Raw genomic sequence first — 19,709 nt, 5'->3', positions numbered from 1 at the left:
GTTCACTTCCTAGTATCCACCAACTTGCTAAGTGCGACGGGGGGACCTACATGATCTTGAACTTAGCCTAGACATCCTCTTACTATACGAATTCCAGTGCCGACCAACTTCTCGTCTGCGGGTGAAACTACTGTTCACATTGGCCATACAATGTCCGACCATTTGAAACTTCAAAAAGAGGGTCTCAAAAATTAAACAAAAATTATTGGAAAGAAACCAACAACTAAGGTTAGCAATTGCCACGTCCTCGTGACATACCCCCCCTCTTGAAATCACAAACGTCCTCGATTGCATACCATAAATACATGCCATAGATGATCTTGCGTGGTAAGCACCCTTTTATCATCGCATGTATCTGCAAGAAAGACTGTCAAAACATATGTACAAATGACTTAATGAGACCTTCATACTTTTGCCAAACTGTACACTGCTGTTGCAGTGAATCCATGAGTACATTTGATGTGCTAGCTCTATCATTACCCCTCCTTTGCAGACATTGGGTTGGGGCATACGTAGGCTGTAACCCAAAGGCCTCAAGGTAAAGCTGCAATATATTTGGTGACTCTGATAGTTCATGCTCTTCCATCCACTTTGCATCCATAGGTGGATAGTTGAACTTCACCACATAGCATCTTGCAACTTGTACCTTAACTTTTACATGTGCAAGAGGCTCTTTGCCTCTGCAAACGAGCATAATTCCACAACACTGTGACGTACCACCCACGACCAAGCAAGCTCAAATTTCAAGATGATTTACCAATGCGTCATAGAATCCAAGCAATCGTCTCACAGAATTGGCAAGCAGCGTGTCGCCTGGCAGACCCACATCACTCCCGTAGGAGATCTAGTGGCAAATCTACCACCGTGAGACCTCTCCCTATCTCATCTTGGTTCATACTTGCAAACCCTAAAAATGCAGCAGAAAATCAGTCCTAATTTGACTACTTTTTAGCGCAGGGCGTACATGCGGAATTTCCTGTCTGTCCTGTGAAGAGGAACCCTCTTCCATAATGCCCTTCCCTTTGTCGGTCATAGTGTAATCCCGCGTTCCTGTACTCTGTGTCTTTACCTAAAACAACCGAGGCTCACTCTTTGAGGAAATTGTGATTGATATCCCGGCGATTGAACCTTGAAACCGGCCCGTGGGGCGGTAGGCGTTGGCTTTCACCTGAAATTCTTTAACAGAGGGAATAAAACCTGTGATCTCCTACAAGCTGCCCCGCACAATCTAGGCTAAGAAACACCTGTTCTGGCCCGATTTCGGTAGCATAACTGTACTAGGACGCTTCACAGTCAGTATCCCCACGCAATAGATGACTTTCCTGACGCATACGGACACTTTGCAAAACCTGGCGAGAATCCGCAACACGCTGAATTCTCTGTTTTCTGCCCCGAAAATGCACCAGATCACTTGTACAGCGGTCCCCTCGCGTCCCCGAATTTCTTGGGTGTATTAGGGTCGGTTTAGGGCCGAAACCCTACACTTGCAAAAATACACAGCAGGCTGTACTTCCCTGTTTTGGGCTCCATTGCACGTGCCGGTCGCATCTGTAGCAAGACCTCGAGCTCCCGCACCTGTAGGTCTACTTGCCCTTTGAATCGGAGCAGATTTCTCACGTGAAACCTCTCCGAATTCACCTGTACCTGCGAGGGATTAGCTGCTAGCTAATCCAGTACCTGTGCAAGAGGCTCTTGCCTCAGCAATTGCGCATGAACCCACACAGCTCTACATCAATCAAATGAAGAGCCCTCTTGTGGGGCATCACATAACCGCACGTAGGGGAGAGAGAGCAATGTGTAATGTGCAGGGCATCACTCCTAGCCACCTTGACCAGGAACAGGGGTAGCTAACTGCTACTCCAAAGCATGAACCCACACAGTTGTACATCAATCAAATGAAGAGCCCTCTTGTGGGGCATCCCATAACCGCACGTAGGGGAGAGAGAGAGAGCAATGTTAGTGTGTAGGGAATCACTCCTAGCACCACACTGTACATGAGAGGGAAAGAAAGCACTCCATAGCTCTTAACCTGTGACAGTTTGCAAATGAGGCCTCTCCTAGCATGAAATTCAGCGCCCTTTTTTCCTGTAGGAGGAAAGTGCATGAAAAATTGACACTTGGCGCATTTACAAGCATTTTCCCGTTTCGGGGTTGCCGCCTAAAAATCTCCCGACTGGTTGCCCGGTTGACTTCGCGGCAGAGTTGTAAAGTGTTCCCCTAGTCATTCCGGAGGTAATGACGCGAACACATTTCGTGGCCCAAAATAGCAGTTCCCTGAATTTTAGGAAATGATTCTGTTGGGCTCCCTGTGGTCATTTGACCATCTATCCTCATTGGGACCGCATCCAAAAGTGCAATGTGGCCCAATTGTCGGATACTTTTTGTTGGTAGTCACACCTTGACTTTAGGCCTTTATTGAGTTCACTTCCTAGTATCCACCAACTTGCTAAGTGCGACGGGGGGACCTACATGATCTTGAACTGAGCCTAGACATCCTCTTACTATACGAATTCCAGTGCCGACCAACTTCCCGTCTGCGGGTGAGACTACCGTTCACATTGGCCATACAATGTCCGACCATTTGCAACTTCAAAAAGAGGGTCTCAAAAATTAAACAAAAATCATTGGAAAGAAACCAACAACTAAGGTTAGTAGTTGCCACGTATCCTCTTGTTTCAGCAGGATTGATTTGAAAAGCGAATATCATCATAATAGAATCGCTCCGGGGGATGTCTACAAGACGGCCTTTCGGACAAGCTTTGGTTTGTACGAATTTTTGGTGATGCTTTTTGGACTTACCAATGCTCCAACAGCTTTCAGCCGAAAGATGGATAGGATTTCTTGAGAGCATCGATCTTTTGTGGGCTCTTTCTTTGATGATATTATAGTTTTCTCCAAGAATGAAGCAGAGCATCGACACCATCTGCTGCAGGTTTTTCAGGCCTTGCGTGATCATAGATTGGTTATTAATACCAAAAAGAGCGAAGGTGTGGTCACCAAAGAAATGTATCCGACAACTGGGCTACATTGCATTTTTGGATGCAGTCCCAGTGGGGGTAGATGGTCAGATGACCAGTGGGAGTCCAACGGAAGCATCCCCCAAAATTTAGGGAACTGGTATTTTGGACCATGAAATCTGTTCGTGTCATTACCTCCGGAATGACAAGGGGAACATTTTAGAACTCTACTGCAAAGTCAATTGGGCAACTAGTCGAGAGATTTTTAAGCGGCAACCCCGAAACGAGAAATTGCTTGTAAATGCGCCAAGTGGCACCTTTTCGTGCACTTTCCTCATGCAGAAGAAGGGGCGCTCGATTTCTAGCTGGGAGGGCTCATATTGGAAGCTTTTGTCACAGGTTGAGAGCTATTGACTACAAGCTTTCCTTGTCATGTAGAGTGTAGTGCAAGAAATCATGTCCTGCACACCTTATACTGCTCTCTCTCTTCCCTACGTGTAGTAATGTGATGCCCCACAAGAGGGCTCCGCATTTGACTCATGTACGATGTCTTATGCGTTTTTGCTGAGGTGCTGAAGCTAGACTGTTTTTTAGCCATACGGATGCCAAAACCATTGGGCCAATGATAGAGGACAGTTCAGGGACTGTTTAGGGCTGAAAACAGGGCAAAAACCAGTAAATACAGCGTGCTGAATTTACTGATTTTGCGCAGGATTCAAAGGGTTTATGTTAGTGGAAGTGAGTTCGAGCAAGGGAATTGGTTTTGGGCAAGTTTTGGGGTTGTTATGCTGTCAAAATTTTGCCAGAACAGGTGGTATCTAGGTGGATACAGGTAAAGAATTCCTAGGACTCTTCTTGTAATTTACACTCTTAAAGTATAAAGAAATACTGAAAGGGGCGTCAATTTTGGGGCCTACAGGATGTCGGCGTCTGCTCGGAGCATTCTAGCATCTGAGCCGTGTGGTGTGCTCTAAGTGTTAATTCGTGTCGCAGGTTATCTTTCCAAAGTTCTCTCTGTGTGTGTCTAAAGTAAAGGATTTCGGGTAAAAGCCAAAGTCTACCGCCCTGCGGGCCGGTTTCATGGTTCCGTTGTTAGGACAGAATCACTATTTCCTCAAGAAGTGAGCCTTGATTGTTTTGGGAAAAGACACATAGTACAGAAACGCGGGATTACACTATGGTCGACAAAACCATTCCAAGGGGGTTTTATCCCCCTAAACAGGGGTCCTCTTCGAAGGACAGACAGGAAATTCCTATGATGTTCGAGATTGGCGAGAGTTTACAGCCGCGTCTATGTGTACCTCCTGTTGATGTGAACGTTCCTCCAGTACAGGCTTTATGATTGGGCAACTTGAGGATGATGTGTTTAGGACTCAGTTGTTGCCGCGGTGAATGTGTTTTCGCAACTGGTGCAAAACCCAAGGTTTATGGAGTTCTTGCAAGCGCCACCAGTGCCACAACAAATTTAGGAACCTACACCGTGAACAGAGCTTGTTGAGGCTCAAGCCCAAGTACTTCATGCTTCGAGCAGGATAGGGAGCACTCGCATGTTGCAGAGTCAGGGGCTCCAAAACAAGTTCCTTCCGTCCTTGAACAGTTGGTTAGGAAGCCTATTGTACAGGCTGCCAGTTCAGCCCGCTACCTTTCAGAGCCCGTGTGCTATCTTGAATGGATAGGGAACTGGTTACCCAGGCAATGCATCCAGTTTTTCCACCACCCACGATACAACTTGTGTATTTTGGGGGTGGATCTGTGTTCGAGAGTATGGCTGGTTATGCGCCTGAAAGTCAGCTGTCCATGCTAGGAACAATGTTTGGGGGTATGCAAGGCATGATGCCAAACCCCATGTGAAACAAACAAGGAGATAGGATCTCACGGCTACATAGACTGGCTACAGATACGCGTCGGACGAACCACCCGACCATAGCCACCATCCGGCAACTCCCCCGTGTTGGGACCAGTGTCCGAGGACGTAGGCGTGCACCTGTAAGACCGAGCGTCCCATACCATCCGGCCTCACCTCCTCAAGGTGACCTCATGCACTCCTAGCCTCGTGGGGGGCTAACCACTGTCACTCTGCCAATGGGGTCGATAACTCCAAATGAGGCCTTGGCCTCCCTGTTCACACTACGTCCGCCCGGACACTGGCCCGATGGCATCTGGGCTAGATCTCCGCTCCTGTGAGCGGGACATAACATACTTCCCCCCTTAAGAACCATTGATGTCCTTATCAATGAAGTGGGGATATTGAGCCTTCAAAGCTCTAACAGGTTCCCAAGTAGCAAACCTTTCAGATTGACCCTTCCATTTAATTAAGTACCCGTCACAAGCTTTTTGGCGCGAATGACGGGTACGATGAATTAAAACTGCTTTTGGTTCTCGATGAATATACTCATTTTGCATATCTTGCCATACATTTTCCTCGATAGGCACAACAACGTCGGCTTCGCTCAATTTCACTCTAAGGCGGCTGACATGAAACATTGGATGTACACTAACATCCGAAGGAAGAGCCAGCTTATAGGCAACTTGGCCGATTTTCTTTGTGATCAAGAATGGACCACAATATCTAGTTGAAAGCTTATAATGCTTTCCTGTTCGCATAGTCTTGGAATCCTTAGGTATCTTCAGATAGACCCATTGTCCCACATCTAGAGCCCTTGGAGATCTCTTTTGATTAGCATAAGTAGTAACTCGGTCACGAGCCGTTCTTATACTATCCTTAGCCAATTCGAGCATTTCCTTCATGTCATACAAGAAATCACGAGCTTGGCGTTCCTTAACTTTCTCTAAGCCAATAGCAATCGGGGATTTAGGCTCGAATCCATACATCAGCATGAATGGGCTAAATCCAATAGCAGAATGCTGGCTACTATTATAGGCAAACTCTAACTGTGGAAGATACCTTTCCCAGTCAGACTGCCTATGAGAGACATAGGCTCTCAACATGTCCTCTAACGTCTTATTCATCCTCTCAGTTTGTCCGTCGGACTCAGGATGGTGAGAAGACGACATACTCAACTTTGTTTGAAGATGAGTAAACACATCTCACCAAAATCGGCCAGTTAACTTAGTATCTCGATCACTGACAATATCCTTTGACAAACCATACAACTTATAAAGCTGATCAACAAATAAAACCGCCAACTCATGGCTTTTTACTGTCGACTTAGTTGGTATAAACTTTGCCATTTTTGTGAGTCTATCGACCACAACCCAAATAGCGTCATTGCCCCGACTAGTATTTGACAAACCAACGATGAAGTCCATGGAAATACTTTGCCACTTGGCATCTGGAATTTCCAATGGGTGTAGCAGGCCAGCTTTCCTAAGGCGCTCTGCCTTATTGACCTGACACTGAGCGCATCTCTTCACATAGCTCTCGATGTAAGAGCGCATTCTTGGCCAATAGAAATATCGCTTGACCAAAGCCAAAGTTCTCTGGATGCCTGGGTGCCCAACGCTAGGAACATCGTGGCATTCTCACAAAATCTTTTGTCGAATCTCATCGATTTTCGACACGCAGACTTTACCATTTCTGAACAATAGTCCACCTCTAATGGAATATTGTCGCTGTCTCGTCTCTCCAGCACGACTCACTTGGGTCTCCGGACCACCCAAGCCTGTATGCGAGCCATGCCCCACTTCGACCTCGTTCCATATCTTGTCAAAATGGCCATCGGAACAACATAGCCCTTGGAGAGAGAGAGAGAGAAATCCATCGAGATTTCAGCCATAGACAAGGCATTGACCTCAGGAATCCTGCTGAGTGCATCGACAACTCGATTGTTGGATCCTTTTCTATAATGGATCTCAAAGTCAAACTCTTGCATAAGCTCAACCCATCTAGCCTTTCGGCCACTGAGATCTCCCTGATCACAGATATAGCGCAAGGAGTGATGATCTGTCCATGCAACAAACGTAGAGCCATACAAGTAGTGCCGCCATTTCCTCAGGGCGTGGCCTACAACATAAAGCTTCTTTTCATACGTTGGATAACGCATCTCAGCGTCAGAAAGCTTCTTACTTTCAAACGCAACAGGACGTCCATCTTGGTATAACGCCGCACCAATAGCATAATCACTAGCATCCGTTTCAACCTCAAACGGTTTGCTAGGATCCACAATGTGCAATATTGGCGCAGTAGTCACCAAGTGCTTTAGTGTCCGAAAGCTCTCGTCGAGAGACGCTCATTCTAGACAACAGGGGGATTACCTTTACGATGAGGATCCGAAGTCTTTGGCCCCTTTACCCCGCCTTTTAAAAGTTGCGTTAACTGGAGCAGCAATTTTTTAGTAATCCTTGATAAACATGCGAAAGAATCCAGTAAAGCCTAAAAAGGACTTTACTTTGCGCACATTCTTAAGAATGGGCCAATTTCGCACTTTATCCAACTTTTCAGGGTCGACGCGAATTTCATCGCGAGTAATGATGTGACCCAAGTACAGAAGCTCTTTCTTAAAGAATTCACACTTAGAGGCCTTAGCGTAAAGTTTCTCAGTTCTCAGTACTTCGAGAACAGTGTGTATATGCACTAGGTGCTCAGACAAACTTCGGCTGTAGATCAAGATATCATCGAGAAATACAACAACGAAGTTGCCCTAAAATGGTCTCAGCAGATCATTCATCATCTGTTGGAACGTAGCTAGAGCATTGGTCAAACCAAAAGGCAAGACCAAAAACTCGTAGTGACCATAACGCGTAGGGAAGCTTGTCTTAGGAATATCTTCCAGTTTGATCCGTATTTGATGATAGCCTGATTGTAGGTCTATCTTCGTATAATACAATGCTCCAGGCTCCAAAGATTGGCGCCCCTTTCGGTATTTCTTTTTTCTTTTTGCAAATAGACGATTCAAACGCTTTCACCTAACTCTCACCAAGGTGTCCAAACCTGTCTGCAGTTTTTGACCCAGTTTCGCCAGCATAACGGCGCAAAACCCCTGTAGGTCAAAAGTACACGTCAAGGACTTTCCCTCGCATTCTGGAAGCTTTCCGGTGAGCTGCAGGTCAATTTCAGCATGTTGTATTTCTCTGTTTTTTCACTCTCATGTGCCCAAAGCCCTGTTTAAGCATCCCAAGGCCTTCCCGAGGCTCCCTTGGCGATATCCTGCAGTTTAGGTGCAAAACCCTAAACCTGCAGAAAAACACAGCAGGCTGTAACTTTCTGTTTTGGATCGTTTTGAACGGAGCGGACACGTCTATGTGTGTCTCAGGTGCTCCTGCATGCAATGGGACATTTCCCCTTTGAATTACACAAGTTTTCATGCGAGAAAACTCTCCGTTTTTGCAATCCTTTGCGATGGAAGTGTGCATACCTGTGGGGCATTAGCATTTGGTTCTTGTACAGAAGGCTCTTGCCTCGGGAAACATGCATAAAAGTCCCAGAACTGTACATGGTCATTTGAGAAGCCAAATCGTCGCGCTACATGAGACAGGGGAGAAGGCAAGCTTTCCATTAAAGCTGTAATCACTTGCACCACTTAGTTCACAATACCCTAAAAATTAACCGCCTCTCATTTTTGGGCGCCCCAATTGGGGTGATATATTTTTGAGTGTGTGTTGACCTGTAGGTTGCCCTCCTACTGTCATGTGTCCAGTTTGCCTCGAGTTAATTTCCTAGTACCCACCAACTTATAAGTGTTGTGTGGGGCCTAAATGACTTTGAACCGAGTCTAGCCATCCTTTTACTCCTCGGATTTCAGTGGCTCGACCATCTTGTGGGGACGTGCCCTTCATTGCTGCGGGTGAAATTCTCGGCCATCGGCAGTTTCACATTGGCCATATAATGTCCAACCATTTGTGACTTCAAGAAGAGGGTTCCAAAACTTAAGTAAAAATCAAGGGAAAGAAACCAACAACTAAGGTTAGTGGTTGCTGTCACCAGGAGGTGTATTTTTCCTGTTGCCTTCCGTAAATAAGTATTAGATATATTTATTTTATTTTTACTTGTTTGTCCCAAAACCCTTGAAAAGGTGCAAGTGGACATTGCATGGCCAGTGTGAAACGGCTGCAGCCAAATGGGTTTCTCACATCGGGGATCTAGGTCGGTCAGACAGGGACTGCCCGGGCCAGTTAGCACTGAATTCTGATGAGTATGGAAGCTCGTGTGCGCCAAACTTGAATTTGGGCCACTCGTCAAGTCACTGCAACTTTATAAGTTGAAAGGGGCCAGTAAATTAACCCACATTGTAGATGTTGGTCAAATGGTAGTCTTCAATGATGGTCAGGAGACCGATAGGGATGCCATGGAAGCATCTCCTAAAATTTAGGGAACTGCTATTTTTGACCGGAAAATGTGTTCGCGTCATTAGCTCTGGAATGACAAGGGGAACATTTTATTGCTCTGCTGCCAAGTCAACTGACGCACCGGTTGAGATATTTTTAGCAGGGAAAGCCCAAACTCGGAAACTGGGCGACGTGTCAGCCTGTGAGCGATTCTGCCACTCTGGGAGGCAAAAACGAGCTGCATATCAACAAAGGGGCGCCATTTTCAGCCTCAGGTGGATTGTAGCAGGTACAGAAGCTATGGAATGCTTACCTTGCCCTCTATGCACAGTATGGTGACGGGAGTGATGCCCCGCACGCTACATACTGCTCTCTTTCTCCCCTACGTACAGTATGTTATGCCCCACTAGTGGGCTTCTCATTTGACCTATGTACAGTTTTGGGGGTTTATGCGCGTTTGCCAAGGCAAGAGCCTTCTGAACAGGAACCGGATTAGCTAATTGCTAATCCCCAACAGGTATGCACAGTTCCATCACGAAAGATTGCGAGTTTGGAGAGTTTTCTCGCGTGAAAACTCGTCCAATTCACAGGGGAACTGTCCCATTGCGTGCGGGAGCCCTTGGGACACGCGTAGGCATGTTTGCTCCGCTAAAAACGATCCGAAACAGGGAATTACAGCCTGCTGTGTTTTTCTGCAGGTTTAGGGTTTCGCACCTAAACTGCAAGGGAACATCGGGGGAGCCTCGTGAGAGCCTTGGGATGCGTGTACAGGCTTTTGGGCTCCCGGCAGTGAAAAACAGAGAATTACAGCCCTCTGAATTTCTGTGACAGCTCACCAGAAAGCTTCCAGATATCGAGGGAATCCGTCCTAGACAGGTGTTTTTGACCTACAGGGGTTTTTGCGCCGTTATGTTGTCGAAATCCGGTCGAAAACCTGCGTTTTCAGCCCTCGCCAGGTTTGGACAGCTTTGTGAAAGCTTGTGCTAAGTGGTCGGATCGTCTACCTTAATTTGAATAAAGAAATTCCGAAAGGGGCGCCAGTCTTTGGGGCCTACAGGGTGTCGGTCTCGTGTGCGCAGTGACATTCTAGTCGCTGGACGCAACTGTGTTCTCTTCCCTTCTCAGTGTTCTATGTAAAGTTAACAGGTAATTGAAATAGTACCGCCCTCTACGTTGTACGGGCCGGTTATAGGTGCCATAGCCTCCTGACATACCCCCTCTTGAAATCGCAAATGTCCTTGATTGCATGCAGATAGACATGCCATAGATGATTTAGTGTCCTTTTATCATCACATGTATCTGCAGGAAAGGTCATGAAACATAGATACAAATGACTTAATGAAACCTTCATACTTTGGTCATTGTAGAAGTGAGCATTGTACCTTTTAACACTTGTAGAGTGATGTACATGTACACTTCTATTGCACTAAATCCGTATGTACATTTAATATGCTAGCTCTATCATCACCTCGCTTTCAAACACGTTGAGTTGGGGCATACGTAGGTTGTAACCCGAGTGTAACAGACTTGGACACTCCAAGTCAAGGATCTACCACGACAGCACCAAATAACCACTTTAAAAAACAGTTCACAGTTCACAATTTTATTCGACATTGGCCCGACAGAGTTCCGTGCCTAGAGATATTGGCCCCAAAGACTGGCGCCCCTTTTGCCCCAGAAGCTGAAAATCAAAAGCTTCAAAAGATTTTTTTGAAGAATAAAGCAAAGGTTCTCTTGCTTGTAAACAAAAAGCAAAAGGATGCTCTCTCTCTCTCTCTCTCTCTCTCTCTCTCTCTCTCTCTCTCTCTCTCTCTCTCTTGCTAAAATAAAGCAAAGAGGGGCTTTTTCTCTCTCCAAAGCGTAGGGAAAAGCAGTCAAAATTTGCCAAAAAGCTGAAATTGCCACCACTGATGCTTTCCGCAATATGCGCCGCAAAACGCGGGGATCTGTACAGCCGCTACGTGTCAACTGTCGCGTCAGCAAAATCAAGGTTTCAATTTTTTTGCAAAAACTAGGATTAGGGTTAGGGTTTCAATAAAAATTAGGGTTTTTGATTTTAGGGTTAGGGTTTCTTGCAGAGCGGGCAGCCACGTGATCACTTTGTGAATAAAGCAAAGGTTCTTCCTCTCTCTTGCTTGTAAACAAAAAGCAAAAGGATGCTTTCTCTCTCTCTCTCTCTCTCTCTCTCTCTCTCTAAAATAAAGCAAAGAGTGGCTTTTTCTCTCTCCAAAGCGTAGGGAAAAGCAGCCAAAATCTGCCAGAAAGTTGAAATTGCCGCCACTGATGCTTTCCGCAACATGCGTCGCAAAACCTGGGGATCTGTACAACTGCCTCGTGTCAACTGCCACGTCAGCAAAATCAGGGTTTCAATTTTCTGTAGAAATTAGGGCTAGGTTTTAAACAAAAATTAGGGTAGGGTTTCTTGCGGAGCGGACAGCCACGTCATCACTTTGTGACATACCCCCCTCTTAAAAGCATTGTAATCGCCCTTGATTATACCTGCAAAACAGACAGATTCCATAAACTGGCGTAGCAGACATTGATTGTTAGTACCTACGTACTAGGAACACACATCTAGCACATGTACCAATTGACAGTCACATCACAGGACATCACTCGACATCACATGACATCACATGACATTCAACATTCATTCGGATCTTAGACCATGATTTATCGGCAATGTAGTTAGCAATCGCATCTAGATCCGCTCAGGACCTCATCGATGCCCGGTTGACTAACCCCTATTGCAACCATGTCTATTTGAGATCACTTAGATCAAAATGCTGCAGTCATTTCGTTTATCAGTTCCTGCACTTAAAAACAAGTCAAGAACAAATAAGTTTCATATCTCGGAATTCCATTTCATAAAGTCATATTGCAGAATATTGTCAGCTCTTAGTATCCCTGAAGCTCAAAGAGACATCAATGACTCTAATTTTAAAATCAAGGCATCCGTTGACAAAGGAGCAAAGTAACTCTCCTCTTGTGCATTCTACTGTACCAGATCTGTGGCCAAGCTGAATTCTGGGTTCCATTTGGAGTAGACTATACTAAACCAAAAGCTTCGAGGTAAAGTTCCACAATCTGAGGAGTATCTGCTAGGTCCTCCTCCTTCATCCACTTTGCATCCAATGTAGGATAGTTCTTGAATTTAACCAAGAACCGCCTTCTTACTTTCTATTCTTTGTGCCAAAATCTGTTCAGGAACAAGAATCTCCTTGTTTTTCTCTACTTCACATTGCTCATTGGGCTCCCCATCGTCAGGCACATCATCTATAAAAGGTTTCAAGAGACTCACATGAAATGCATTGCGAATAAAGTGTTAGGCAGTTTCAGTCGGAAGGAGACATCATTGATCTTTTTAGAGATCTGGAAAGGTTCGTAGTATCTCACACTAAGCTTTGGAAAAAGCCTCTCCTTTCCCTTCTTGTTTCTCAGGCGTGCCTTCTCAAAACGTAAGAGCACCCAATCATCCTCCTTCAATTTCAAATCGCGACGATGGCGATCTGTTGCCTTCTTCTGTCTTTCCTGAAATTTCTGCAAAGCCTTCCGGACCAAGTCCCTCGTGAACTAGTCGGCTTCAAAGAAAAATCTTATCTTTTGTGCTAAGGAAGGGTGGAACCTTAGTAGCAAATACAAGAATCTCAAATGGCACCTTCCCCATCAAAGAGTTGATTGTGTTTCATTGAATTTGCAATCTCTGATTGCCCGTCAGTCTGCGGGTGAAACGATGACGAGAACTGCAACTGCGTCTCTGTTCTCCCAAATAGTTGTCCGAAACAAACTCGTGAACCTGGGGTCTATGTCGGAGACAATCGTCTCAGGCATGCCATGTAATTTGAAGACTTGGGCAATAAACAGTCGTGCCTACGTTGTGTTCTCGGGAGTTGAAAACCATTGTAATACTTCCCTAGGGGCGAGTGGGTATGGGCAAAGGTTGTAACAATCCCTGTGCTTTATGCCTGTCAAACTTGACCTTCTGGGATACCAAGCAATTGCGCACAAACTCATCCACATCCTTCTTGAGTCTCGGCCAAAAAAGTATCTCTCTACCCCTTTCAAGGTGGTAGCAATCTTAAAAAGGCGGACAGTGGCATTCAGTTAGAACCTTTTTCCTCAACGGCTGTGTAATGCACAACATGGTTTTCTTCATCAAGTAGCCATCCCGAATGGAATAGTCCGCTACTATCTCCCCTTTTTGTATTCAACTGAATACATCTGCAAAATCTGTTCTGTGGCGTACTGTTCGACCATATCCTCGAAGTGACCATATCCTCGAAGTTCCTATGATGTATTGCGGACATAATCAGAACCAACGGCTTCTGGGACAAAGTATTTGCCACCAATTTCTTCTGTCCATGCACATGGACAATCCGGAAGTAAAGTTTGCCCACCGCATCTGCTTTTCTGATAGCTACTTCCATGACAAGAAGTAGCATAAACTCCCATCATCTGTGAAAAACCGTAAAATCGGTTTCGAGTAGGTAATGTCACCGCCACCAAAAGCTCTTTCTCACATATTTGTACCGTCAATTTCGGCCTTGTAAACAATCGGCTTTCATAGGCAATGACATTGGCCTTTTTGCATTAAGACCGCATCTAGACTACGACCACAAGTATCACAAAATACGTCAAACGACTTCTGCAAATCCGGCAAAGTCAAAAACTGGTCCTGTAGTCAAATTCTGTTTCAATTCCTGAAAGGCAGTCACTTCTGTAGGTCCCCACGAGAAAGGGACTCCTTTCTGTGTCAAGATATGCAAAGGGTAAGCACCCTCTGCAAACTTTTGAATGAACCGCCTGTAGTACGAACACAGTCCCAAGAAGCTTCTAACTTCATGGACATTCTTCAACGGATAGTTTCTATCTTGGCCGGATCCATTTGCACTCCTGCTCTTGAGACAATGTGTCCCAAAAAGTGTATCTCTGGGAGGAAAAATTCACTTTTCTTTGCATTAATCACTAACTTGTGATCTCGTAATGCATGAAAGACCTGAAGCAGATGATCTCTATGTTCTGTCTCATTCTTGGAGAAAACAATGATATCGTTAAAGAAAGTGCCAACAAATAGCGTGTACTCTCGAAAATCCTGTCCATCAACCGGTTAAATGTCGCAGGAGCATTGGTTAAGCCAAAAGGCATCACCAAAAACTTAAATAACCCAAAAGTCATCCGAAAGGCTGTCTTGTGGACGTCTCCCGGTGAGATTTTGATATGATGATATCCACTCTTCAAATCAATCCTGCTAAAGCACGAGGATCCCTGTAATTTGTCAAGTATATCATCCGTCCTAGGAATCGGAAATCTGTTCTTGATGGTGATTTTGTTGAGAGCTCTATAATCGATGCACATTCTCCAAGATCCATCTTTCTTCATAACCAACAATATTGGAGAGCAATACGGTGGTGGTAACTCGCTTGGCAGGCCCTCTGAGAAGCAATCGGCATGAGAGTGGAGAAAATCTTAGTGTTGTTTTGTTCAGGTCAAAACATATTCGACCTTCATCCATCGTTCAATTCTCTCCCAAAAAAAAAAAAAAGCGAGTAAAGAAGCTGAAGTATATCAAGTACAATCTCTGAGCCCTTCATTTGTCTAAGTCGCTTTCTCGGCCCAGTAGTCAACCACGGCGTTGTTGTGGTGGTACAAAGGGATTTCAAGTAGAACGTTACAACCTTGCAAGGCAAATACGTAAAACTCCTCGTGCCCTAAACACCCCTGTCATTGCAAACAAAGTTTGCCAATGCTCGGTGTAATGGCAACATCCTGATCGGGTGCCACTCGAACTACCTCCACCTGTGGCCTCAGCTATCGGGCGTAATTCCAAATCGAGCCGCCAATTCCAATCGAAAAGAAGTTGACCTTGGCTTCTTCAAAAGAGCTTCCTGATCTTTCACCTTGCCCCAAAAGCGGCAAAGTTTGTACTTTCATTCATTTGATTCGGTTCGGGTGCCACGCAATGTGGTACCAATTCTGCTTGTTATCTACCTTTTCTGTCACGTTCCTCAACTGCTCTTTGACTCTCATCCTTTCGTCGTCCTTGTCATTTTGATCTTCCGGAGCCTTTTTATGGCACTTCGCGGAGATATGTCCAGTTTCCCCGCATCCAAAGCACTTCCCCTCCTGGATGAAGCGAGCTCTCTCCTGAGGAGTAAGCTTGGGTCGTGCATCTTTCTTTTTTGAGTTGCTCTTTCTCTTTCTACTTTCATTTGTCGAAGTCTGTTCAGCTCTTTGTGTCATGATCTCAACAGTGGGGTAAGTCAGACTGCTAGAGTGGATGGCAAAACCCCGTTTCGCATGACTCATCAACTCTTGAATAGAAGCTGACTTCTGTTCCAAGCAGTGATCTCGGATCTCTGTAGGTAGACCCAAGGTGAACCGCTCTATCTGTTCCTTGAACGAGATCTGCTTAAATGAAGAGGCAGGTAGAAAAGAGCTCCAGAATCTCTCGCAATAAGCGTCCACTGTATCTTTCTTGGTCATCCGAAGATGGTTTCAAGCAGTTCGGATATCCCGTTCATACTCTCCAGTCAACCAAGAAGAAATAAAAAGCCTCTTGAATTTCAGCCATTTAATTGGCGTAGTCTTGCTTAATAGAAGCGTGGACCACCAAGTTCGAGCATTCCCCTTAAAGTAAGAGGCAGCTCTTCGAATCGTAGAGTGTTCTGAGTAACGTCCTCCTGCGAAAGCGATGTCAAACTGCTATACAAAAGACAAAGCCTTCGAAGCATCTCTATAACCAGAAAACGTGTCAAATTTAATTGACTGTCCACCTTCCTTAAACTCTCGGACTTTCTTGCTTTTGTCTTCTAGAAAGTCATACTGGTTGCCTTTATAGAAATTCTTCTTCGTTGCATAGAAGTTGCCCTCATCATAGTTTGAAGTGTCTGTAGACGAGTCCTCTGTAGAATTGTCACTCATGGGGCGAGATTTTGACTTCTTTGCCTTTTTCTTGCCCTTTCCGAAGCGTTGTTTGTTGCTTCGCTTTTTGCCTTTTCGGTCTTCTTCGCTCGAGTCAGATGAGCTAGAAGGACTCTCAAAAGAAGAAGAAGAAGAAGAAGAACTCGGTACTCCTTCAAATCGAACACGCTTCTTCTGTTTCTTTGTCTTTTCAAAAGTCGATTGACGAACCAATAGCTCGGGAAGTCAATGCCTTTCTTTTGCTTTTTGCCGTGCTTTTCAGCTTTGTTTTGCGTGTCAAAAAGCTGAGCAATTCGTGCATCCACCACCTCTTCTAATTCCTTCTCTGTTTACTTGTTGGGAACAGGAGGTTTCTTGAGAGCGGGTTTTGGGGGTGGTGTTGTGGTTTTCTGCCACTGCGTGTACACCTCCTCCAAAGAGGTCTTGCTCATATATTTTGCCATTTTTGGGTCCTTGGCAAAATTAAGCATCATCATTGTTGCATCGCCGATCAATTGTCGGCGCTTCATCTCTTGACGCTCCGCCTTAGTAGGCCGAGGCAGGCCATACTCATCATCGTGCAAATCTTTGTTGTGATCCCTTCCCGCATCTCTGGATGCAGAGGGAGTCGACTTACCCTTGCTTGAATCCATAGGTGCCGCGATTGCCGCCACTGATGCTTTTCGCAATATGCGGTGCAAAACGCGGGGATCCGTACAGCTGCCACGTGTCAATTGCCACGTCAATAAAATCAGGGTTTTGATTTTCTGCAAAAATTAGGGTTAGGGTTAGGATTAGGGTTTCAACAAAAATTAGGGTTTTTGATTTTAGGGTTAGGGTTTCTTGCAGAGCGGACAGCCACGTCATCACTTTGTGACACAAGGCCTCAAGCTAACGTTGCAATACATTCGGTGACTCTACAATTCACACTCTATCCACTGTGCATCCATAGGTGGACAGTTCCTAAACTTCATCAAATATCGTCGTGCAACGTTTCCCTTAACTTTTCTTTGCTTATGTGCAAAAATCTGCTCAGGAACCAGGATCTCATCAAGTTCCTCAACTTCTCTTCTGGTTGATCTTTATCTGCCATATCGTCCGGCACATCACCCGTGAAGGGTCATGTGAAACGCACTATGAATCTTCCAAGTGTTTGGCAATTTCAACCTATAAGCAACATCGCTTATCTTGTCAAGTACTTGAAAAGGCCCATAGTAACGCATGCTAAGCTTGGGAAATAACCTTTCGTTGCCTTTTCAAACAGTAAAAGTACCCAATTACCAAGTGAAATCAACAATTCACATCGGTGACAATCAACAACCCTTTTCTGCTTTGCCCGAGTCTTCTCCAAGGCAAGCTTGATTTTCTTTTACATTTGATTCATGTTCTCAACATATCGATCTGTTTCGAAAATCTTGTCCTTTGTATGCAAAATAGGAGGAACTTTTTTGCCACCCTCAACAATCTCAAATGTGCCTTGCCTGTTGACGAATGCATCGTATTGTTGTATGCATACTCCAACATGGGTAAATACTGATCCCACTTGCCCTTATTATCTGACACATTACATTTCAGTAGATATAAGATAGTAGAATGAGCCTCTTTTGACTGTCCATCAGTTTGTGGATGAAATGAGGAGGAAAACTTGAGCGTGGTGCCCATGTTTTGAAACAACCATGCTCCCACAAAGGCATCCAGATCTCTCCTCAAAGTAGGCCTATAAAAGAATGTCTTGACCGCTTTCAGTGTCTCATCTATACCACGATGCCCTGCATACGGTGGCACGTGGTTTCAACTATAACTTTATGTCGCAATGGCCTAGTGACACGTAGTCTGCCATGCATCATCGGAAAATCGTCCATGAGGAGATAGTGCTCATGGCATTGACCATCTTGTAACTGTTCAAAGATCCTTGCAAAATTATCATCAGTAGCATACTATTCCTTCATGTCATCAAGCTTATGATGATAAGGAATTGACACCAGCTGATACTTGTGGCTTTCTTGACAATGCATCAACCACAACATTCTGCTTGCCTTCCATATGCACAATCTGATATGGAACATAGAGAGAGTCTGCCCATTGTATATGCTTTTCAGATAACTTTGACTATTTCAAGAAGTATCGCAAGGTCTAATGATCTGTTTGGACAACAAAGTCAGCACATAGCAGGTAGTGCTTCCAACTAGAAAGCGCATGAATCACAACAAGTAGTTCTTTCTCATAGATTTGCGTAGTCTTTTCTGGCCCTTGCAAGATTCTGCTTTCATGAACTACTACCCGACCATCTTGCATTAACACTGCCCCAATACTAATGCCACATGCATCACACTAGACCACAAATGACTTGCTGAGATTTGGTAAAACAATTACTGGATTCGAAGTCATCTTTTCCTTTACGAGATTAAAAGCTGATATCTCAATGAAATTTATGACTGATAGAAAAAGGATACAAGTTCTTTTCTATTGGAATGTGACATCTTTTTAATCTTTAAATGTTGTTGGTTGCTCCATGTCCAGCTGAATCACCTAATTTTTCCTTTTGGCTTTGCCTTGTGTCCACTCCTAGGGTTATGCCTTGATAGAGTATGAGAAGAAGCAGGAAGCACAAGCTGCAATCAATCAGATGAATGGGGCAAAGCTTCTAACACAGACTGTTGCTGTGGATTGGGCTTTTAGCAGTGGGCCTCTTCGACGTCGCAATGTAAGAAAAAGGTGAGCATCATGTGAATGTGCAGGAGCCTCTAAAACCCTGAGATGTAGTGACGTGTCTGTGCTGACATCCTTGGTCTGAGTATTGCAGGTCTCCTCGAGGACATCGCTCGCGAAGCCCATCTAAACGACGCTATTAAAGGGATGGTGCATTGAGCAACATGCAAGTTTGTATGTTGCAATGTATGGGAACCCCTAGGTATTTGGTCCACTTTTTCGTGTTATTTTATGATGAGGTCTGCTAAGACATGAGATATTGTGAAGTTCCAATTGAGCTAATAGTTCTCTTTTTATGCAGGTAATTATTTGAATGGTTCTTGAATACTGAAGATGATTTGGAGGAGGATTAGCTGTGTTGTCTGTTTAAAGGACGACAATGACGTTTGATGAGGCACCGATGTACTTCAAGCCACCTGGCTTTTGGTTTTTGGAAGAACTCTCCTGTTGCTTTCACCCTGTGTGCACCTGATGCTGCTGCTTTTTTGTTCATTTGCTTCTTTATAGTGGAAATCAATATACAGTAACTTGCTAATGATAAACACTTACCATAATGTAATTTTGTCTATCCGTGTGCACAGTTCCTTGGTTCTCTCTCTCTCTCTCTCTCTCTCTCTCTCTCTCTCTCTCTCTCTCTCTCTCTGTTTGTGTGCACGGTTTGGAAGAGTTAAAAAAGTCAATTCTTGAATGTAGTGGTAGGTATCATATTGTGTTCATATTCATGCTCGTGAAGTTATTTTGTGTTAGAGGCAAGTATATTTAACTAAATCAAATGCCTTTTTTATAAAGTCATTTTTTTGGGGTTGTTTCCCTTGAGAGGGGACTTCCGAACAGTTTGTGTCCCTATGAGCACTCTTGAAGTATTTCATTCATGCCTGTTATTGTCGCCTGTTGCAATCAATTTTTTTGGTCTGTATG

The 19,709-nt window shown here is 44.7% G+C and overlaps 1 protein-coding gene across 1 annotated transcript in view; it reads left to right on the top strand.

The window, feature by feature from the left end:
• Window positions 1–19,371, top strand: part of Y14 (RNA-binding (RRM/RBD/RNP motifs) family protein) — a 50,559-nt gene extending 31,188 nt beyond the window's left edge. Inside the window, exons 3-5 of the mRNA XM_086522239.1 lie at window positions 18,652–18,797; window positions 18,886–18,993; window positions 19,093–19,371. Of these exons, the coding sequence (XP_086378365.1) occupies window positions 18,652–18,797; window positions 18,886–18,934 (195 nt within the window). The 3' untranslated portion in view covers window positions 18,935–18,993; window positions 19,093–19,371. The remainder of the gene's footprint in view (window positions 1–18,651; window positions 18,798–18,885; window positions 18,994–19,092) is intronic.
• The last annotated feature ends 338 nt before the right edge of the window (window positions 19,372–19,709 follow it).

The sequence above is a fragment of the Adiantum capillus-veneris genome, chromosome 10 (genome assembly GCF_014529385.1).
Source record: "Adiantum capillus-veneris isolate H3 chromosome 10, ASM1452938v2, whole genome shotgun sequence".
In the NCBI taxonomy this organism is placed as follows: Eukaryota; Viridiplantae; Streptophyta; class Polypodiopsida; order Polypodiales; family Pteridaceae; genus Adiantum; species Adiantum capillus-veneris.
This window is presented reverse-complemented; position numbering and strand designations above follow the sequence as displayed.